General features: G+C 43.8%; 1 protein-coding gene across 2 annotated transcripts in view; it reads left to right on the top strand.

The window, feature by feature from the left end:
• Positions 1-21,292, top strand: part of VWC2 (von Willebrand factor C domain containing 2) — a 925,810-nt gene that overhangs the window by 34,779 nt on the left and 869,739 nt on the right. For both annotated transcript variants that reach the window (XM_063924899.1, XM_063924900.1), the window contains exon 2: positions 776-1,537. In XM_063924899.1, coding sequence (XP_063780969.1) covers positions 839-1,537 — 699 coding nt within the window. In that variant the 5' untranslated portion in view covers positions 776-838. The remainder of the gene's footprint in view (positions 1-775; positions 1,538-21,292) is intronic.

Genomic DNA, 21,292 nt, shown 5'->3' with positions numbered 1-21,292 from the left:
AGGGCCGTACTCATGTTTGTTAGCAAAATAAAAAAGCAAGTAACTTTGTGTCTGAAACAAACCATATTGCCACACAAGGGGAGCAAATATATTTATATTTTTCCTGTGCAAGTTAAATACTGTCTTCTTTTGCATGTGCAGTATCCCACACATGTTAGACAACTTTATTTTTACGCTGCAATTTAGTTTTCAGTTTAAACACACCTTCCAAATCTTAATCTCTCCCAAATGTTAAATCTGCCCCACCTGCAGTGCAACATGGTTTTGCCCAGTTGCTTGCTTTTCTGCTTTACTTGCAAACATGAATCAGGGCCATAGGCTTTAATCCCCAATAATACAAAGAATCCATGTTCTTTTAGTTAGGTGACATGAGTAGGCATCTTTGATACAGGTATCGGTTAGACTGCACAATACTATGAGCAATACGTGAGTAAGAGGACCTATACTAGCGTGAACTGGGATATTTTCATCAATTAGACTAATTCCAGCTCACTATGCCTGACCATCTATAAGTATGGATATAGTAGTCAATGTAATATATATCATCGTGTAGTGCAATAATCCTGGATAACATGCATATTTAGTTGCTGTACAGAGTTATGTGGTATTCCAGACCAAAAAGGGCAAGTTGACATGTAGAAGGACATTGTTAGGGGGATTGTAAAGGACAGTATTGTGGTTACACTAAAGTTACAGTATTTAATCATTTGTTGGAATTGATGTTATACAGAGGTATAACTAAAAAACATAAACTATAATCTTTTTCTTCTCATAGGGACTGCAGATTGGAGTCTATGTTCAAAATTGAAGGAACCCAGACCTGGTGATGCAGTAGGAAATGCCCAGCTCCACTGTAATGGCAATTGGAGCTCTCTCCAGTTCTCTTCTTGTAACATGTTGTCTGATGGTTGCCTTGTGTAACCCAACTATACGTGTACAAAACCTCACACAGACACAACATCAAGAACATTTGAAAGACAGCCAAGAAAAAAGGGATCATGCAGCTCATGACAGTCAAAACCAGACAACATTGGGTAAAGTAAATAAAAGCAAAACAGAGAAGGATGAAACCATTAAAGACTGGAAAAATAAAGCTAACAAAACTGTTTTAAACAAAGAACTTTTGACTAGACAAAAACAGTCTCTGAGTAATCAAACTCAGAGCAGTAAATCAGGGACTGTAACACAAATACAATCAGATATTATACAAGATCAGCCGCTGGAGGAAAAATTCATTCCAGATCCTGTTACCACACCAGAAGCTTCAGAGGAATATGCATATCCAGATTACCGGGGAAAAGGTTGTGTGGATGAGAGTGGATTTGTTTATGCTATTGGAGAAAAGTTTTCACCTGGTCCGTCAGCTTGCCCTTGCCGCTGCACAGAAGAAGGTCCCCTTTGCATTCAGCCAGAGTGCCCTAGGCTTCACCCACGCTGTATTCAAGTCGATAACAGCCAGTGCTGCCCACAGTGTAAAGAAAGAAAGAATTACTGTGAATTTCGAGGAAAAACATATCAATCTTTGGAAGAATTTATGGTGAGTCAGATTTTTATTTATTAAAGATCAGTTTTACATTTTAATAACAAAACAAAACAGTCATAATGAAGATGTATGCCATAATGCCCAGTTAAAACAAGTGCAGAAAGTGGTAATAATCAATGGGTGGAATTCAATTGTTTGAAAAGTCGGTTAGGTGTTTTTTCCTGTCTATTAAGGGCCCATACACTAGAATGATAATGCCCGATTTCAACCAATTTCGGGCATTTAGGCCGATATATTGGGTGAAATCGAGCATTTTGGAGGTGTTTCCGATCCGCTCTGTTCCTAGATCGTTAGTACTGCACTCGTGATATGTCGTTTCCCGCAAGCATGGCTGGGATTGCATACGATATATATCGCATGCAAAATGTACCAAATCGTATGGAATCATATGGAACCACTCCCGGGAAGCTCCCGGGAAAGTTCAAGGGAAATCGCCTCCGACTTCAGCCTCAGGACATATTGTTGTAGTGTATGGGGCCCTTTAGATAGAAAAAAACAGACTTCCAACTGACTTTTCAAACAATTGAATACCCCCAATGAGTCATGTAATATTGCATATTCAAAAGATATTATTTTTTACTGTATATATTCAGTGGATCCTAGTTATTACAGTGTCCTGGTATAAAAAAAAAAAAACTGACGGGAAGCTAACATTGACATTTAATAAATATATTAATAATATGATGTTATGATTGTGCTCAGTGCTGCTTACATATGCTGGTTATTAATGTTTTAGATGCTTAAAGCTGGATCACTGTTTGCTTTTGACAAAAATTTCAAAGCAGGATAAACTATGTTACACATTAAGTAGCAATGCAGGCATCATTTGTGTTCAAGTAAAAAGCTGCGATTTCATGCAGGTGCAAAGCCACAACTATGGCAAGCTCCACCAGTAGTATATGCACACTGTATCTATAACCACTTGCTTGTTTTTTATTCTCCTTATAACCACTTGTTTTGTTACAAAAATACACATTCTCTATGAGGCAATTTTATAACTACAAACATTTCTAGTGCATCTGGAACTACTTCCTATCACAACTTAAAAAAACAAAACATTTTTAAACACACACACACACACACACACACACACACACACACACACACACACACACCATAATATATGCTTGAGAACAAAGAACACCAGTCGGCTTCAATACAGTTTTTGCAAAGTGTTTTTTAAGTGTCTTTGTTGCACCTATCTTTAATAACACACAAGTAAAACAGCTTTCCAAGTCTCTTTCATACATGCATCTGTGTCTCATACATGCATCTGTGTCGGAACTGCTCCCTCACTGTACAGGCCAACGTTAGAATTCCTACTACCTTTCCTATCATGCCTTTGCAGATGCAGACTGGCCAAATGACCAGAATCACAAATCTGGGTAGGCACATGATAAGAGGTTGCTTTTTCCCTCTGTTCCTATTTCTTTGTATTATATTACTAAACTCATATTTTCTAAGCAAATTTATAATTTCAACCATTTAGTGATTTATAATAACCACTAATTATGTAAGTTTTAATAAGATACTCGCAAAAGGCTGTACGTAGAAATATACCTCCTTTAAATCATTAGGAATATTCTATTTATGAATAATGCATGCCATGCATGTAGAAAATAAAACACAAGAATGTATTTCCATAAATAATTGATACTCATAAAGTTCACATATGTCATTACAGGATTTGTCAAATACAATGTAAGACATGAGAGAGATTAAAGAGAAATACGAAATACAGAAAGAGAGAAAGGAGATAGAGAGTTATGCCTAGAGGAATATAGTCAGTGTGGGAATGTGCGGGGGAGGGCAGCATACCACATTTCCCTTGTGTAGACCACATGGGCTACAAGCTAGTCTACATTTTGGGAATAAGGAAGCTCCCATGATTCCATGGTTCAAAGGGGGTGGAGAAAACACACGGCAGCAGCCATCTTGTATGAACCAACTAATTTATTCAGGTACAGTACATTTCAAGGACCAACACAGTATATTGTGTGCTGGCTATGCTATACAACAATCTTAACATATTGTAATCAGTAATTCCCAATCCCATGGCATGCCATTGCTACAAGCTTATGACCACAGTAACAAAAGGAAATACATGTTGACTTCCATTTTTTAGTAATACACTATATAAAACCACTACAATCTATTATAAATCACCATCCTCAAATGAATACCACAAATGCTTTACTACAGGTTGCGTATGTCCCAGCTACCATTACAGATTCCCAGATCTACAACAAACAAGTTACAATATCCTAATTAAACCAGCACCATTAACCTTAAAGTCATCCGTATTACAGATTAACTATTCTATGCCAGTAATGCTACATTTCCTTATCTAGCCATGTGTGTTCAGTACTTAGCCATAATAAGGAGATACTCCCAAGCCCTGAAGATGAGAGGTCCATTCTAGTCTGGGGGGCAGTTAGATTCTGAGTGAGTCTGTGAGCTGTGTCCATTTACATCTGTTAGAGGAAGTCAGATTGGGCTCTGTGAGCTCTGGTTTCAAATGCTATACATTCAGTTTGTTAGTGGGTGTGTCTTCCACAGGAAGTGTGTGGAGGCTATGGTCTCCAAATACAGGTATCTGTAAGATGGCCATGCTTTTTGAATGCTATACAGACCAGGCCTCAGTGTGTGTGTGTGTGTGTGTGTGTGTGTGTGTGTGTGTGTGTGTGTAACCTGTTTAACCAGTTTTCCGCTGTACTAAAGTCAGAGCTTAATTCTGTATGTATTAAAATATATATTGTTAATATCATAAATATATATCTATAACGGATATAAGGATTTACCATGTAACAGCACATATACATGTACCCATTTGTCTGGACATGCACAAATAGAATATAATATTTTTTTGTAAAATATAAAATCAATACAATTGAAAATCAAAAAATAGTCTAAAAAAAACAGCAGTGATAGGTGAAAAAATATAACTAAAAAACCATAATGACTATGTATTAGCAACAGTGTCTGTGTAAAATGTGATTTGTAAATGAAAAATATTTCTGAACCCATTTTCAACTGTGTTACTGTATATGGACTCAACTATGATTAATGATGCACAGTGAGTTTGAAAATATGAATTGCTAAGGAGTAGAGTTAGCAATATGTTCTCTGTTACTACTGTACTTGTACTGTCTTGAGATTACAAAATTGTATGGCCACTCTCTGCTTTTAGGTGTGCCTGCATGCAATGCATGCATACAAGGGAAGGGCTGCACAGATGTTAATGCACATTAGAGATGTGCACTTGAAATTTTTCGGGTTTTGTGTTTTGGTTTTGGGTTCGGTTCCGCGGCCGTGTTTTGGGTTCGACCGCGTTTTGGCAAAACCTCACCGAATTTTTTTTGTCGGATTCGGGTGTGTTTTGGATTCGGGTGTTTTTTTCAAAAAACACTAAAAAACAGCTTAAATCATAGAATTTGGGGGTCATTTTGATCCCAAAGTGTTATTAACCTCAAAAACCATAATTTCCACTCATTTTCAGTCTATTCTGAATACCTCACACCTCACAATATTATTTTTAGTCCTAAAATTTGCACCGAGGTCGCTGGATGACTAAGCTAAGCGACCCTAGTGGCCGACACAAACACCGGGCCCATCTAGGAGTGGCACTGCAGTGTCACGCAGGATGGCCCTTCCAAAAAACACTCCCCAAACAGCACATGACGCAAAGAAAAAAAGAGGCGCAATGAGGTAGCTGTGTGAGTAAGATAAGCGACCTTAGTGGCCGACACAAACACCGGGCCCATCTAGGAGTGGCACTGCAGTGTCACGCAGGATGGCCCTTCCAAAAAACACTCCCCAAACAGCACATGACGCAAAGAAAAAAAGAGGCGCAATGAGGTAGCTGTGTGAGTAAGATAAGCGACCCTAGTGGCCGACACAAACACCGGGCCCATCTGGGAGTGGCACTGCAGTGTCACGCAGGATGGCCCTTCCAAAAAACACTCCCCAAACAGCACATGACGCAAAGAAAAATTAAAGAAAAAAGAGGTGCAAGATGGAATTGTCCTTGGGCCCTCCCACCCACCCTTATGTTGTATAAACAGGACATGCACACTTTAACCAACCCATAATTTCAGTGACAGGGTCTGCCACACGACTGTGACTGAAATGACGGGTTGGTTTGGACCCCCACCAAAAAAGAAGCAATTAATCTCTCCTTGCACAAACTGGCTCTACAGAGGCAAGATGTCCACCTCATCATCATCCTCCGATATATCACCGTGTACATCCCCCTCCTCACAGATTATCAATTCGTCCCCACTGGAATCCACCATCTCAGCTCCCTGTGTACTTTGTGGAGGCAATTGCTGCTGGTCAATGTCTCCACGGAGGAATTGATTATAATTCATTTTAATGAACATCATCTTCTCCACATTTTCTGGAAGTAACCTCGTACGCCGATTGCTGACAAGGTGAGCGGCGGCACTAAACACTCTTTCGGAGTACACACTTGTGGGAGGGCAACTTAGGTAGAATAAAGCCAGTTTGTGCAAGGGCCTCCAAATTGCCTCTTTTTCCTGCCAGTATAAGTACGGACTGTGTGACGTGCCTACTTGGATGCGGTCACTCATATAATCCTCCACCATTCTTTCAATGGGTAGATAATCATATGCAGTGACAGTAGACGACATGTCCGTAATCGTTGACAGGTCCTTCAGTCCGGACCAGATGTCAGCATCAGCAGTCGCTCCAGACTGCCCTGCATCACCGCCAGCGGGTGGGCTCGGAATTCTGAGCCTTTTCCTCGCACCCCCAGTTGCGGGAGAATGTGAAGGAGGAGATGTTGACAGGTCGCGTTCCGCTTGACTTGACAATTTTCTTACCAGCAGGTCTTTGAACCCCAGCAGACTTGTGTCTGCCGGAAAGAGAGATCCAAGGAAGGTTTTAAATCTAGGATCGAGCACGGTGGCCAAAATGTAGTGCTCTGATTTCAACAGATTGACCACCCGTGAATCCTTGTTAAGCGAATTAAGGGCTCCATCCACAAGTCCCACATGCCTAGCGGAATCGCTCCGTGTTAGCTCCTCCTTCAATGTCTCCAGCTTCTTCTGCAAAAGCCTGATGAGGGGAATGACCTGACTCAGGCTGGCAGTGTCTGAACTGATTTCACGTGTGGCAAGTTCAAAGGGCAGCAGAACCTTGCACAACGTTGAAATCATTCTCCACTGCGCTTGAGACAGGTGCATTCCACCTCCTATATCGTGCTGAATTGTATAGGCTTGAATGGCCTTTTGCTGCTCCTCCAACCTCTGAAGCATATATAGGGTTGAATTCCACCTCGTTACCACTTCTTGCTTCAGATGATGGCAGGGCAGGTTCAGGCGTTTTTGGTGTTGCTCCAGTCTTCTGTACGTGGTGCCTGTACGCCGAAAGTGTCCCGCAATTCTTCTGGCCACCGACAGCATCTCTTGCACGCCCCTGTCGTTTTTAAAAAAATTCTGCACCACCAAATTCAAGGTATGTGCAAAACATGGGACGTGCTGGAATTTGCCCAGATTTAATGCACACACAATATTGCTGGCGTTGTCCGATGCCACAAATCCACAGGAGAGTCCAATTGGGGTAAGCCATTCCGCGATGATTTTCCTCAGTTGCCGTAAGAGGTTTTCAGCTGTGTGCGTATTCTGGAAACCGGTGATACAAAGCGTAGCCTGCCTAGGAAAGAGTTGGCGTTTGCGAGATGCTGCTACTGGTGCCGCCGCTGCTGTTCTTGCGGCGGGAGTCCATACATCTACCCAATGGGCTGTCACAGTCATATAGTCCTGACCCTGCCCTGCTCCACTTGTCCACATGTCCGTGGTTAAGTGGACATTGGGTACAGCTGCATTTTTTAGGAAACTGGTGACTCTTTTTCTGAGGTCTGTGTACATTTTCAGTATCGCCTGCCTAGAGAAATGGAACCTAGATGGTATTTGGTACCGGGGACACAGTACCTCAAACAAGTCTCTAGTTGGCTCTGCAGTAATGATGGATACCGGAACCACGTTTCTCACCACCCAGGATGCCAAGGCCTCAGTTATCCGCTTTGCAGCAGGATGACTGCTGTGATATTTCATCTTCCTCGCAAAGGACTGTTGGACAGTCAATTGCTTGGTGGAAGTAGTAAAAGTGGTCTTACGATTTCCCCTCTGGGATGACCATCGACTCCCAGCAGCAACAACAGCAGCGCCAGCAGCAGTAGGCGTTACACGCAAGGATGCATCGGAGGAATCCCAGGCAGGAGAGGAATCGTCAGAATTGCCAGTGACATGGCCTGCAGGACTATTGGCATTCCTGGGGAAGGAGGAAATTGACACTGAGGGAGTTGGTGGGGTGGTTTGCGTGAGCTTGGTTACAAGAGGAAGGGATTTACTGGTCAGTGGACTGCTTCCGCTGTCGCCCAAAGTTTTTGAACTTGTCACTGACTTATTATGAATGCGCTGCAGGTGACGTATAAGGGAGGATGTTCCGAGGTGGTTAACGTCCTTACCCCTACTTATTACAGCTTGACAAAGGCAACACACGGCTTGACAAATGTTGTCCGCATTTCTGTTGAAATACTTCCACACCGAAGAGCTGATTTTTTTGGTATTTTCACCAGGCATGTCAACGGCCATATTCCTCCCACGGACAACAGGTGTCTCCCCGGGTGCCTGACTTAAACAAACCACCTCACCATCAGAATCCTCCTTGTCAATTTCCTCCCCAGCGCCAGCAACACCCATATCCTCCTCATCCTGGTGTACTTCAACACTGACATCTTCAATCTGACTATCAGGAACTGGACTGCGGGTGCTCCTTCCAGCACTTGCAGGGGGCGTGCAAATGGTGGAAGGCGCATGCTCTTCACGTCCAGTGTTGGGAAGGTCAGGCATCGCAACCGACACAATTGGACTCTCCTTGTGGATTTGGGATTTCGAAGAACGCACAGTTCTTTGCGGTGCTTTTGCCAGCTTGTCTTTTCATTTTTCTAGCGAGAGGCTGAGTGCTTCCATCCTCATGTGAAGCTGAACCACTAGCCATGAACATAGGCCAGGGCCTCAGCCGTTCCTTGCCACTCCGTGTGGTAAATGGCATATTGGCAAGTTTACGCTTCTCCTCCGACAATTTTATTTTAGATTTTGGAGTCCTTTTTTTACTGATATTTGGTGTTTTGGATTTTACATGCTCTGTACTATGACATTGGGCATCGGCCTTGGCAGACGACGTTGCTGGCATTTCATCGTCTCGGCCATGACTAGTGGCAGCAGCTTCAGCACGAGGTGGAAGTGGATCTTGATTTTTCCCTAATTTTGGAACCTCAACATTTTTGTTCTCCATATTTTAATAGGCACAACTAAAAGGCACCTCAGGTAAACAATGGAGATGGATGGATACTAGTATACTTATGGATGGACGAGCGACTGCCGACACAGAGGTAGCTACAGCCGTGGACTACCGTACTGTGTCTGCTGCTAATATAGACTGGATGATAATGAGATGAAATCAATATATATAATATCACTAGTACTGCAGCCGGACAGGTATATATATTTATTATGTAATGACTGATGACGGACCTGCTGGACACTGTCAGCTCAGCAGCACCGCAGACTGCTACAGTAAGCTACTATAGTAGTATGTATAAAGAAGAAGAAAAAAACAAAACCACGGGCAGGTGGTATACAATTATGGATGGACGAGCGACTGCCGACACAGAGGTAGCTACAGCCGTGGACTACCGTACTGTGTCTGCTGCTAATATAGACTGGATGATAATGAGATGAAATCAATATATATATATATATATATATATATATATAATATCACACTAGTACTGCAGCCGGACAGGTAGATATATTTATTATGTAATGACTGATGACGGACCTGCTGGACACTGTCAGCTCAGCAGCACCGCAGACTGCTACAGTAAGCTACTATAGTAGTATGTATAAAGAAGAAAGAAAAAAAAAAACCACGGGTAGGTGGTATACAATTATGGATGGACGAGCGACTGCCGACACAGAGGTAGCTACAGCCGTGGACTACCGTACTGTGTCTGCTGCTAATATAGACTGGATGATAATGAGATGAAATCAATATATATATATATATAATATCACACTAGTACTGCAGCCGGACAGGTATATATATTTATTATGTAATGACTGATGACGGACCTGCTGGACACTGTCAGCTCAGCAGCACCGCAGACTGCTACAGTAAGCTACTATAGTAGTATGTATAAAGAAGAAGAAAGAAAAAAAAAACGGGTAGGTGGTATACAATATTATATATATATTATATACAATTATATATATATATATATATATATATTAAACTGGTGGTGATTATTAAACTGGTGGTCAGGTCACTGGTCACACTATCAGCAACTTGCAAGTAGTACTCCTAAGCAGACAATCACAATATATATTATACTGGTGGTCAGTGTGGTCACAATGGCAGTGTGGCACTCTGGCAGCAAAAGTGTGCACTGTACGTTATATGTACTCCTGAGTCCTGCTCTCAGACTCTAACTGCTCCCCACTGTCAGTGTCTCCCCCACAAGTCAGATATACATTATACAGTCACACTATATATCTATCACTTCAGCAAGTAGTAGTACTCCTCCTAATGCTCCCCAAAATTACTACTGTGTCTCTCTCTACTCTAGTCTCACTCTCTTCTCTATAAACGGAGAGGACGCCAGCCACGTCCTCTCCCTATGAATCTCAATGCACGTGTGAAAATGGCGGCGACGCGCGGCTCCTTATATAGAATCCGAGTCTCGCGATAGAATCCGAGCCTCGCGAGAATCCGACAGCGGGATGATGACGTTCGGGCGCGCTCGGGTTAACCGAGCAAGGCGGGAAGATCCGAGTCGCTCGGCCCCGTGTAAAAAAAAATGAAGTTCGGGCGGGTTCGGATTCCGAGGAACCGAACCCGCTCATCTCTAATGCACATGCTGCAAAAAGTGAAACTTTTGGATCACACTATTAATTAGTTGCAACCTTTTAATATGTCTTCTAAACTACAAATTGTTGGAGCACCATTCATGTGTTAAATAAGTCTTCAAAGTAACGTTTGGTACACACTAGCACGATGAAACTATTTTCTGTATCGGCATGACAATTGTCTAGAGGTGCAGTGTGTACCCTGGATTGCACACTCCCACAGGTCGTATGCTCTGCTGCACGGCCAACTGGAAGATATCGCATGTGACCCGGTGCATATTACTGAAGAATGGAATAGTGATCGTTCTGTCATTTATTTAATCTTCCTGGTGCATACAAGCAATTGGGCATGCTCCAGGCTGAAGGTAATTCGGCTTGACCATCAGATCGATTGCCCATCATCCTGGTATATACCCACCCTAAGAGGGAGTCCGGACTGTTACATTAGTATATGTTATTTGTTATGGTTACATTGGTATATTTTATTTGTTATCTCTGTACCTGCAAATGTGCTTTCCCATATAAATTGCACTTAGATGTTGCAAAAAGAATCCCGTTGATAATATAAGCCAAACCTCATGGGCGTCCACAACAATATAGAGTGAGAATAGAACCTGTGGCAAGAACATTGAGCCAACGAGCCTGCAGCTTGGCAAGTGCAGCAAGCCTGCAAGGGGACTCATAACACTCGCCCACTGCACGCATTCTGGCGGGCGGGATGCCGATGTCGGAATCTTGACCGCTGGCATTCCGCCGACTGGTAAATAGTATGTATTATATATATATATATATATATATATATATATGTACCTGCAAATAAATATATATATATATATATATATATATATGTATATGTAGAAGCAAGGATTAATACTGCGCTACTTGTGATATAACACAGATATGTTGTACAAACGGAAAACTAATAAGACACTCCCCTACACTGCTAATGGGGCGTCAGCTGAATCCCTCAAAACATACAGGGGTGGTAAGTCCCTGAAACAATGTGGAAGAAAGAGGGGGATGAGGGATATATAGCAAATACGGTGCTGATTAATAAATTATAAAATTGCCAATTATAAAAAACTATTTATTGACATAAAAGTTGCACATAAAAGAAACATATATAAAAAATGGGACAACAATACAAACACAGCTGGACTAAAATCACTTAAATGAAATCTTAAAAACTACAATAAAAGCAAGTAAAATGGATTTTCCTTATCTTAGATGAGGTAGGTGTAGGTTTGACCAACGCGTTTCGTCTCATAAGACTTCTTCATTTAAGTGCTTTTAGTCCAGCTGTGTTTGTATTGTTGTCCCATTTTTTATATATGTTTCTTTTATTTGCAACTTTTATGTCAATAAATAGTTTTTTATAATTGGCAATTTTATAATTTATTAATCGACACCGTAGTCGCTATATATATATATATATATATATATATATATATATATATATGTGAGAGCCCTCACTCACTCACTGACTCATCACTAATTTTCTCTTTTTTCCTGATATTTTAGGAAGTTGAAATTTAACAAAGGTATGTAATTAGAATTTTAATAAACCTCCCCTTGCATGAACGATAACGCCCAAATGGACATTTGGATCAAAATTTGCATTGCACCTCCAGTGTGTAGAATATAATAAACTACAAAATTGGTCCTGTCACTTTTTACCATATCTGCTACTGGTGCTCCTCAGGTAACGGCAAGAACCAAATATTTACTTACATTAAAATGTCTCAAATTTACTGTACAGCTCTATAGATCTACCAATTATTAACACTCATTTATATGTACAACCGTGAAAATCAGAAACTCCTGTGCGAAGAACGGGTATAGTAGAGAACAGATATACTACACTACATATCTGGAACTTGTTTCCTCACACATTTCCAGAGACTTCCACTATGAATACTTTCAAAAACAGACTCACCTGTTCACTCATTCATTTCATTAGTGCTCTAGAAGCAGAGTTTATCTCCTACTACAGTACATAGTGGTTAATTCCAAAATTCATAGAAACTATGTGACGGAGACAACAGATTGTACCTTTTCCACATCCACTTCTAAATTAATGACATGGTTTTCTTGGCACAGATATGTTATGGATAGTATGTATAAAAGTTAATAGTGTGATAGCTTTTGGCACATAGGGCCTAATTCAGACCTGATCACTAGTGAGCGATTTTTGCACTGCTGCGATCAGATAGTCATCACCTACAGTGGGAGTGTATTTTAGGTGTGCAAGTGTGCGAACGCATGTGTAGCAGAGCTGTACAAACAGATTTTGTGTAGTCTCTGCGCAGCCCAGGACTTACTAAGCCACTGCAATCACATCAGCCTGTCCGGGACCGGAATTGACGTCAGGAATCGTCCCTGCAAATGCATGGACATGCCTGCGTTTTTCCAGACACTCCCTGAAAATGGTCAGTTGGCACCCACAAACGCCTTCTTCCTGTCAATCTCCTTGCGATCGCCTCTGCGAACGGATCTGTCGCACAAACCCATCGCTGAGCGGCAATCCACTTTGTACCCGTGCGACATGCCTGCGCATTGTGGTGCATGCGCATGTGCAGTTTGGACCTGATCGCCAACTGTGAAAAAACGCACAGCAGCGATCAGGTCTGAATTACGCCCATTGAGCATGCAGTCTGCCTAATTTACTTCCTAGTTCCTAGTAGGTTCTGCCGTTCTACACAATACTGGCACCTACATTCCAACCCCTAACAATCCCTACAGTCGGCATGCCGACTAACAGGGACTATTCAGACTCGTGGGTGCCCATAACACCCATAGAGTGGGAATAGAGCCTGGGGCAAGCACAGCTCGCTACCGAGCCTGCTTCGTTGCGCTCACCCCTACCAGCATCTCAGTACCGGAATCGGCATGGTGATCGGCGTCGGTATGGTGACCGCCGGTCACGCGATACTAACCCTTATGATTCACCAGTACAGTACACTCATGTATCTACTGTCTATGGGGGTCATTCCGAGTTGACCGCTAGCTGCTTTCGGTCGCTGTGCAGCGAAGAGGCAAAAAAAGGCACTTCTGCGCATGCGTATGCGGCGCAATGTGCACACATGGCTTACTATTACAACGAACGATGTAGTTTCACACAGGGTCATGCGATGCTTTTCAGTCGCACTGGCTGCCGCAGAGTGATTGACGTGAAGTGGGCGATTCTGGGTGTAAACTGACGGTTTTCAGGGAGTGTTCGGAAAAACGCAGGCGTGCCAGGAAAAACGCAGGGCGTGTTTGTGATGTCAAAACAGGAACTGAACAGTCTGAAGTGATCGCAAGCGCTGAGTAGGTTTATAGCTGCTCAGAAACTGCACAAAAAAACTTTGTAGCCGCTCTGCGATCCTTTCGTTCGCACTTCTGCTAAGCTAAATTACACTCCCAGTGGGCGGCGGCATAGCGTTTGCACGGCTGCTAAAAACTGCTAGCGAGCTAACAACTCGGAATGACCACCTATGTGGGAATTGCATATCCCTATCCCTTACAGTGTCTCTTTCCTCTTTTTTCCTGTACTTGAATGTTTTATTCCCTATTCTGTATACTGTGCTTTGAAAAATAATAAAAACTGATTAATAAAACTGTGAGAGAGGCGGCTGTGTGAGAGGGAAGACTAATCACAAGCAGATGAAGGATGCAGGTTGCTTGAACATAAATTAAGAGCCAAAGCACATCAGGTAAGTACAGTATTGTCGCATCTTCAATGTGCAGATAGATACATACCCAATGAGAAGATTGTGGGAAGACAAAGCATCGATGTGATACTGTACATAAACCTTTACCACTAACCGATATCTAACGCTCAAACAATGTGTCATTGGGCGGAGCTGAGGCAGCTTAATACAGAGCATTTATTTCAAGCTGACAAGCACTTGATTTGTTGTGCAAGACCCATCTGTAGATAAGAGATGCCAATACTGGTTTCAGTAAAGGTAGTTGCACAATTTTCCAAATATTTCTACAGTTTGCAAAAATCTGGTGCTTGTATTTATGCCACAGTAAACATATAGCACCATCAATAAAACAATTTAGGATCACTTTGTGGGACATACAGCATTTACTGATTATCTTATTTTAATTGTAAAATAATTTCTCATAGTAATTACAGATGTGTCCTCGCTGATCTTACACGCATCGCGTGTAAAATTAGTCGCGCCAAGCTGTGGCTATTCACACCCGTGACTTAGCCACTATGGTGGTCATTCCGAGTTGTTCGCTCGCTAGCAGTTTTTAGCAGCCGTGCAAATGCTATGCCGCCTCCCACTGGGAGTGTATTTTAGCTTAGCAGAAGTGCGAACGAAAGGATTGCAGAGCAGCGGCAATTTTTTTGTGTGCAGTTTTAGAGTAGCTCATTACCTACTCAGCGCTTACGATGACTTCAGACTGTTCAGTTCCTGTTTTGATGTCACAAACACACCCTGCGTTCGCCCAGCCACGCCTGCGTTTTTCCTGGCACGCCTGTGTTTTTTTGAACACTCCCTGAAAACGGTCAGTTGCCACCCAGAAACGCCCACTTCATGTCAATCATTCTGCGGCCAGCAGTGCGACTGAAAAGCTTCGCTAGACACTGTGTGAAACTACATCATTTGTTGTAATAGTACATCGCACGTGCGCATTGCGCCACATCGCATGCGCAGAAGTGCCTTTTTTTTAGCCTCATCGCTGCACAGTGAACGAATGCAGCTAGCGATCAACTCGGAATGACCAACAGTAAGCGAATGGGTCACGTGAGTGTACACCCATTTGCGGGCACACTTACCGCAACTTTCTTACTGCAATGCATAACCATCACATCTAAGATCAGCAAGCACCCATCTGTATTTGCAGCAAAAGAAATTACATTTACCAAAATGTACTTAAATCATATGCATGGATAGGGGCTCATAAAGGAGCCATCCCTGTAATGCAGGGGTGCTTTAAGAGAGGACGAGGCCTGTGTGCTGCCTCCTCTGTTTGGGCCACCTCTCTGATGGCAATGCTGAATAGTCTGAGCACTAGAGGGCTCAGACTCTACTGCACATGCACAGATCACTGGGAAAATGGTGCAGTGGCCATTTTCCCTGTGATTTCTCTACTGCGCATGCGCAGAGCACTATGAAAATGGCCACTGCGCCATTTTCACTGTGATTCCACAGTGCTGCTGACGTCGGCACGGGACTTCTGGAGGTATAAGGATTAAAAAAATGGGTGCAGCATGTGGGGGCCCCCTCTGGACTCAGGGGTCTGTGTGCACCGCACACACTGCATCTATTGTGAAATGATCACATAAGCAATATTTTAGGTTCTGCCCAGGCACAGTCCACTGACATGTATGTGTGGTGGCTATTGCCAAGGAGGGTTCTGGAGGAACCCTCTCCCATTGATTTTTGTGATCTGTAGTCCATAGGCTACAATGGATAATGCCATCTTCAGATGGTGATAGCTCCCGTGGCCAAATATCTTACAGCTTCGCAGCCCCCATAGAAACTAAGGGAGCTGCACATACTGTTGGAAATGGAGGGACAGCAGAAGTTATGGAGATACCGTATCTGCTGTGTTCACTCCTATACATTTGGAGGATACTAAATATATATGGTTATCCCCAAAATATGAGTGTTTTGGGGGGATATTCTGCAAATATTAGTTGATAAATAGTACCGTACGTGTGATATAAAGTAACAGTTGTTTTTAGACTACATAAACAAAATAATTTAGTGTTATTATCACTCAGTATCTGTGACATCAAATAACGTTACATATAATTTAGCAGTTGTTAGATTATAAACAAAACAATTTAGTGCTATTATCTAGGTTAGAATAATTACCGGATGTAATCACAGTATTATCTGAGGCAACAAGCTGCTAATGGAATCATACAGTAGCTATGCAATGCTTTATAGGCAGTGTTGGATGAACTTATGGATCATCAGACTTCATTCCAGTAGACGCGAACTGTCTATCTATTTTATAATGTGAGCTGTCCATCCATCCTATTAGCACTCAGCAACAGATTATTATATCTGTGACAGTAGGTGCTCAAGTGACAGTAGGTGCTCAACGTTGATTGACAGTAGGTGCTCAACGTTGGTTGCCTTACTAATAAAACCAATTATTTCAAACCTTTACGTAGTTAATGAAATGTTAACAAAGAAAGGGACAACACTTTTTATTTATTTAGAATTCTATTTCTACATACAGTACATTTCTTTATTGTATAGGGTTAATTACCTTCCCAAATACCTGTGGTACTTCTCAAGTGCTATAATCTGTTGAAATATATGGAGAAAAATAGAGGCACCTATAATGTGCATATTGGAAAAATATAGTTGGAAGAAAACATAAAAATGTACATGTATACAAAATACAGGCGTAGGCATTGACCCGTAGCTCAGAAGCAACCATGGGCCCTATCGCTAATGGATTTGCAGCTGCGATCCTGTAAGCAGATACTGTGTGAAAATATGCAAATGTCTCAGCTACCAGTATTTGATGCTGGTGCCATGTTTTCAGTGTACAGGACAAAGGTGTAACTAAGGGGGGTCGGGCAGGGCAGGTCCAGCAGATGGGGGTGCCACCGGCGGCCAGGGCATCATACCCACTCGCCCCTGCTACGGTAGCTCTGCCCCCGTGCCGTCCCCCATCCTGCTGCTTTGTGAAGGGAGGAGAGCGCAGCGCCTCTCCTGCCCCTCAGTGTGCAGTGTCTGGTCTCCGGCAGCGGTGGGGCGAGTTTCCTTGGTTTGGTTTGATAGAGCTTGCGGACTGGCTCCTGATTGGCTGCCGGTCCACGAGCTCTGATTGGTTAACGAAGCCGCACCAAGATACCCGTGGCCAGGAGCCGGAGACCAGACTTAATCATGGTGCATTGAGGGGCAGGAGAGGCGCTGTGCTGCACTCCCCTCCTCTCCCTCACATTGCAGATAGCAGTGGCGCCAGTGTTGAGAGCGGTGAGTGGGGGGAGAGCAGGGGAAGGGGGGGATGTCTATCTGGCAATGTGTATCTCTGTGGGGCAATGTGTATATCTGTGGGGCAATGTGTATCTCTCTGGGGCAATGTGTATCTGGCTATATCTGGCAGTGTGGTACAATGTGTATCTCTGTGGGGTAATATGTATCTGGCACTGTGGGGCAATGTGTATCTGGCACTGTGGGGTATAATATATCTGCCACTGTGGGGCAATGTGTATCTGCCACTGTGGGGCAATGTGTATCTGGCACTGTGGAGCAATGTGCATCTGGCACTGTTGTAGTAATATGCATCTGGCACTTTGAGGTAATATGCATCCGGCACTGTGGGGTAATATGTATCTGGCACTGTGGGGCAACGTGTATCTGGCACTGTGGGGCAATGTGTATCTGGCACTGTGGGGCAATGTGTATCTGGCACTGTGGGGCAATGTGTATCTGGCACTGTGGGGTAATGTGTATCTGGCACTGTGAGGCAATGTGTATCTGGCACTGTGAGGCAATGTGTATCTGGCATACTGTGTAAAAAGGGGACTTTGCTTGTATACTGTGTAAAAAGGGGACTCTGCCTGCGTACTGTGTAAAAAGGGGACTCTGCCTGCGTACTGTGTAAAAAGGGGACTCTACTGCCGTAATGTGCAAAAATTGAATGACAAGGGGGAGGTGACAGTGTGCCGAGAGACGACACAAGGGGGAGGTGATAGTATGCTGAGAGATGACACAGGGGGTAGGTGATAGTCATGTTGACATGCCCTATTTTAAGTGGTCACACCCCTTCTGGTATGTGACCATGCCCCTTTTGCTGTGTGGCCACGCCCATTTTTTTGGGCGCGCACATACTTTTTCTTAGGGTCTTTTTTTTTTAGGGTGGGGGGCGCCACTCTTCATCTTGCCCTGGGATCCGAAAACCCTAGTTACGCCTCTAGTACAGGATCACAGTAACAGGCTGAGACACTTCCCAAAATGATTTGTGACACACCTTTATTACTACCAGTTACCTACAGTACCACAAACAGTCCCTGTCAATCACTTTGTGAATAAATACTCTATGTGACCATCATCGCTAGTGATTCACTGCATGCGCAGTCAGAAGATAATTGCTCAAATTATTATTATTACCAATTATTTATATAATGCACAAGTTTTCCGCAGTGCTTTACAGAGATTATTTGGCCATTCACATCAGACCTTGCCCCAGTGGAGCTTACAATCTATATTCCCTAGCACAGGGGTTCTCAAACTCGGTCCTCAGGACCCCACACAGTGCATGTTTTGCAGGTAACCCAGCAGGTGCACAGGTGTATTAATTACTCACTGACACATTTTAAAAGGTCCACAGGTGGAGCTAATTATTTCACTTGCGAGTCTATGAGGAGACCTGCAAAACATGCACTGTGTGGGGTCCTGAGGACCGAGTTTGAGAACCTGTGCCCTAGCACATTCATATGCACACACATTCATACTAGGGTTAATTTTGACAGAAGCCAATTTACCTACCAGTATATTTTTGGATTGTGGGAGGAAAAGGAGATTTATGGTAAGACTTACCATGGTTAAATATATTTCTGCGAGGTACACTGGATTCCACAGGGAATAACATTGGGGTGTAGAGTTGGATCTTGATCAGAGGCACCAACAGTCTAAAGCTTTGACTATTTCCAGGATGCACTGCACCACCTCCTCTATAGCCCCCCCCCCTCCCCCCTCCAGGCACTGGAGCTCAATTTTGTTAACCAGTCCAATGCAGTAGCAGGTAAGAGAGATGATAGTCATTAGCCACATAGAACCACATTCTCACGACAGGAGAAGGTACCAGCGGCTAATGCCATACAAACCCAAAGAAGCTAAGTGCGTCAGGGTGGGCGCCCTGTGGAATCCAGTGTACCTCGCAGAAAGAGATTTAACCATGGAAAGTCTTACCATAAATCTCCTTTCTGCAACGGGGTACACTGGTATTCCACAGGGAATAACATCGGGGATGTCCTAAAGCAGTTCCTCATGGGAGGGGATGCACTGTAGCGGGCACAAGAACCCGGCATCAAAAGGAAGCATCCTGGGAGGCGAGAGTATCAAAGGCATAGAACCTGATGAACGTGTTCACTGAGGACCATGTAGCCACCTTGCACAATTGTTCTGGGGATGCGCCACGACGGGCTGCGCAAGAAAGTACAGCAGACCGAGTATAATGGGCCTTGATAGCAGCAGGAGCTGGGAGCCCAGCCTGCGCATAAACTTGTGTAATCACCATTCTAATCCATCTGGCCAAAGTCTGCTTGTTCGCAGGCCAGCCACGTTTGTGAAAACCAAAAAGTATGAAAAGAGAATCAGACCTCCTGATAGAGGCAGTTCTCTCCACATAAATACGGAGAGCCCGTACCACATCCAAAGACCGCTCTTTGGAGGACAAACCAGGAGAGATAAAGGTCTGAACCACAATCTCTTTGTTAGGTGGAAAGATGACACCACCTTAAGTAGATAACCAGGGCAGGTTCTAAGAACTGCCCGGTCACAGTGAAAAATCAGAAAGGGTGGACGACAGGACAAAGCACCTAAGTCCAACACCCTCCTAGCAGAGGCAATAGCCAGTAGAAACAAGGCCTTAAGTGTATGGAATTTAAGGTCCACAGACTTAAGAGGTTCAAATGGAGCACCTTGTAGGGAATCCAGAACAACAGACAGATCCCATGGAGCCACAGGAGGGACATAGGGAGGCTGAATCCATAAAACACCCTGAGTGAATGTAGGAATGTCAGGAAGAGACGCAATTTTTCTCTGAAACCAAACTGACAAGGCAGAAATATGAACCTTGAGGTAGGCTAGACAAAGGCCTAAGTCCTGGCCTTGTTGCAGAAAAGCCAAATGTTTGGCAGTGCTGAACTTGCAAGCATCACAATTCCTAGCAGCACACCAGGTGAAGTAGGAATTCCAGACCCTATAATAAATCCTAGCTGATGCCAGTTTACGGGCCTTCAACATAGTTTGAATAACCGCCTCATAGAATCCTTTGGCCCTCAGGAGTGAAGCTTTAAGAGCCACGCCATCAAAGCCAGTCGAGCCAGGTCCTGGTAGACACAGGGGCCCTGAACGAGGATGTCTGGGCATTGAAGAAGTAGAAGAGGACGCTCTATCGAGAGACCCTGCATGTCTGAGAACCAATGCCAGCTGGGCCACGCTGGAGCGATTAGGAGTAGTATTCCTCCTTCTTGCTTGAACTTCCGAATTACCCTGGGCAGGAGTGACACTGGAGAAAACACATATGGCAGCAGAAAGTTCCATGGAATGGCTAGTGCATCCACAAACACTTCTTGAGGATATCTTGTCCTTACCCTGAATACCGGAACCTTGTGATTGTGTTGAGACGCCATCAGGTCTACATCTGGTAGGCCCCACTTGTCCACTAGGAGTTGAAAGACTTACAGATGAAGGCTCCACTCTCTGGCGTGTACGTCCTGACAGCTGAGGAAGTCCGCTTCCCAGTTGAGGACCCCCGGAATGAACACTGCCGATATGGCTTGGAGATGGCATTCCGCCAATTGAAGAATCTTTGACACCTCCAACATTGCCATGCGGCTTCGAGTGCCGCCTTGATGATTTATGTACGCCACCATGGTTGCGTTGTCCGACTGTACTTGAACAGGCCTGTTCTGTACCAGAGGCAGGGCAAGCTTCGGAGCATTGAACACTGCCTGCAACTCAAGAATATTTATCGGGAGGAGAGAATCCTCCCTGGTCCACCGACCCTGGAGAGAGTTTTGCTCCAACACAGTGCCCCAACCCTGCAGACTGGCATCCATCATTAGGAGGACCCAGTTGGAGATCCAGAAGGGTCGACCTCTGCTCAATTGTTGGTCCTGTAG

This window comes from Pseudophryne corroboree, chromosome 5, assembly GCF_028390025.1.
Source record: "Pseudophryne corroboree isolate aPseCor3 chromosome 5, aPseCor3.hap2, whole genome shotgun sequence".
NCBI lineage: Eukaryota > Metazoa > Chordata > Amphibia > Anura > Myobatrachidae > Pseudophryne > Pseudophryne corroboree.
Note: the sequence above shows the minus strand (reverse complement) of the source record. Positions and strands in the feature narration are given on the sequence as shown.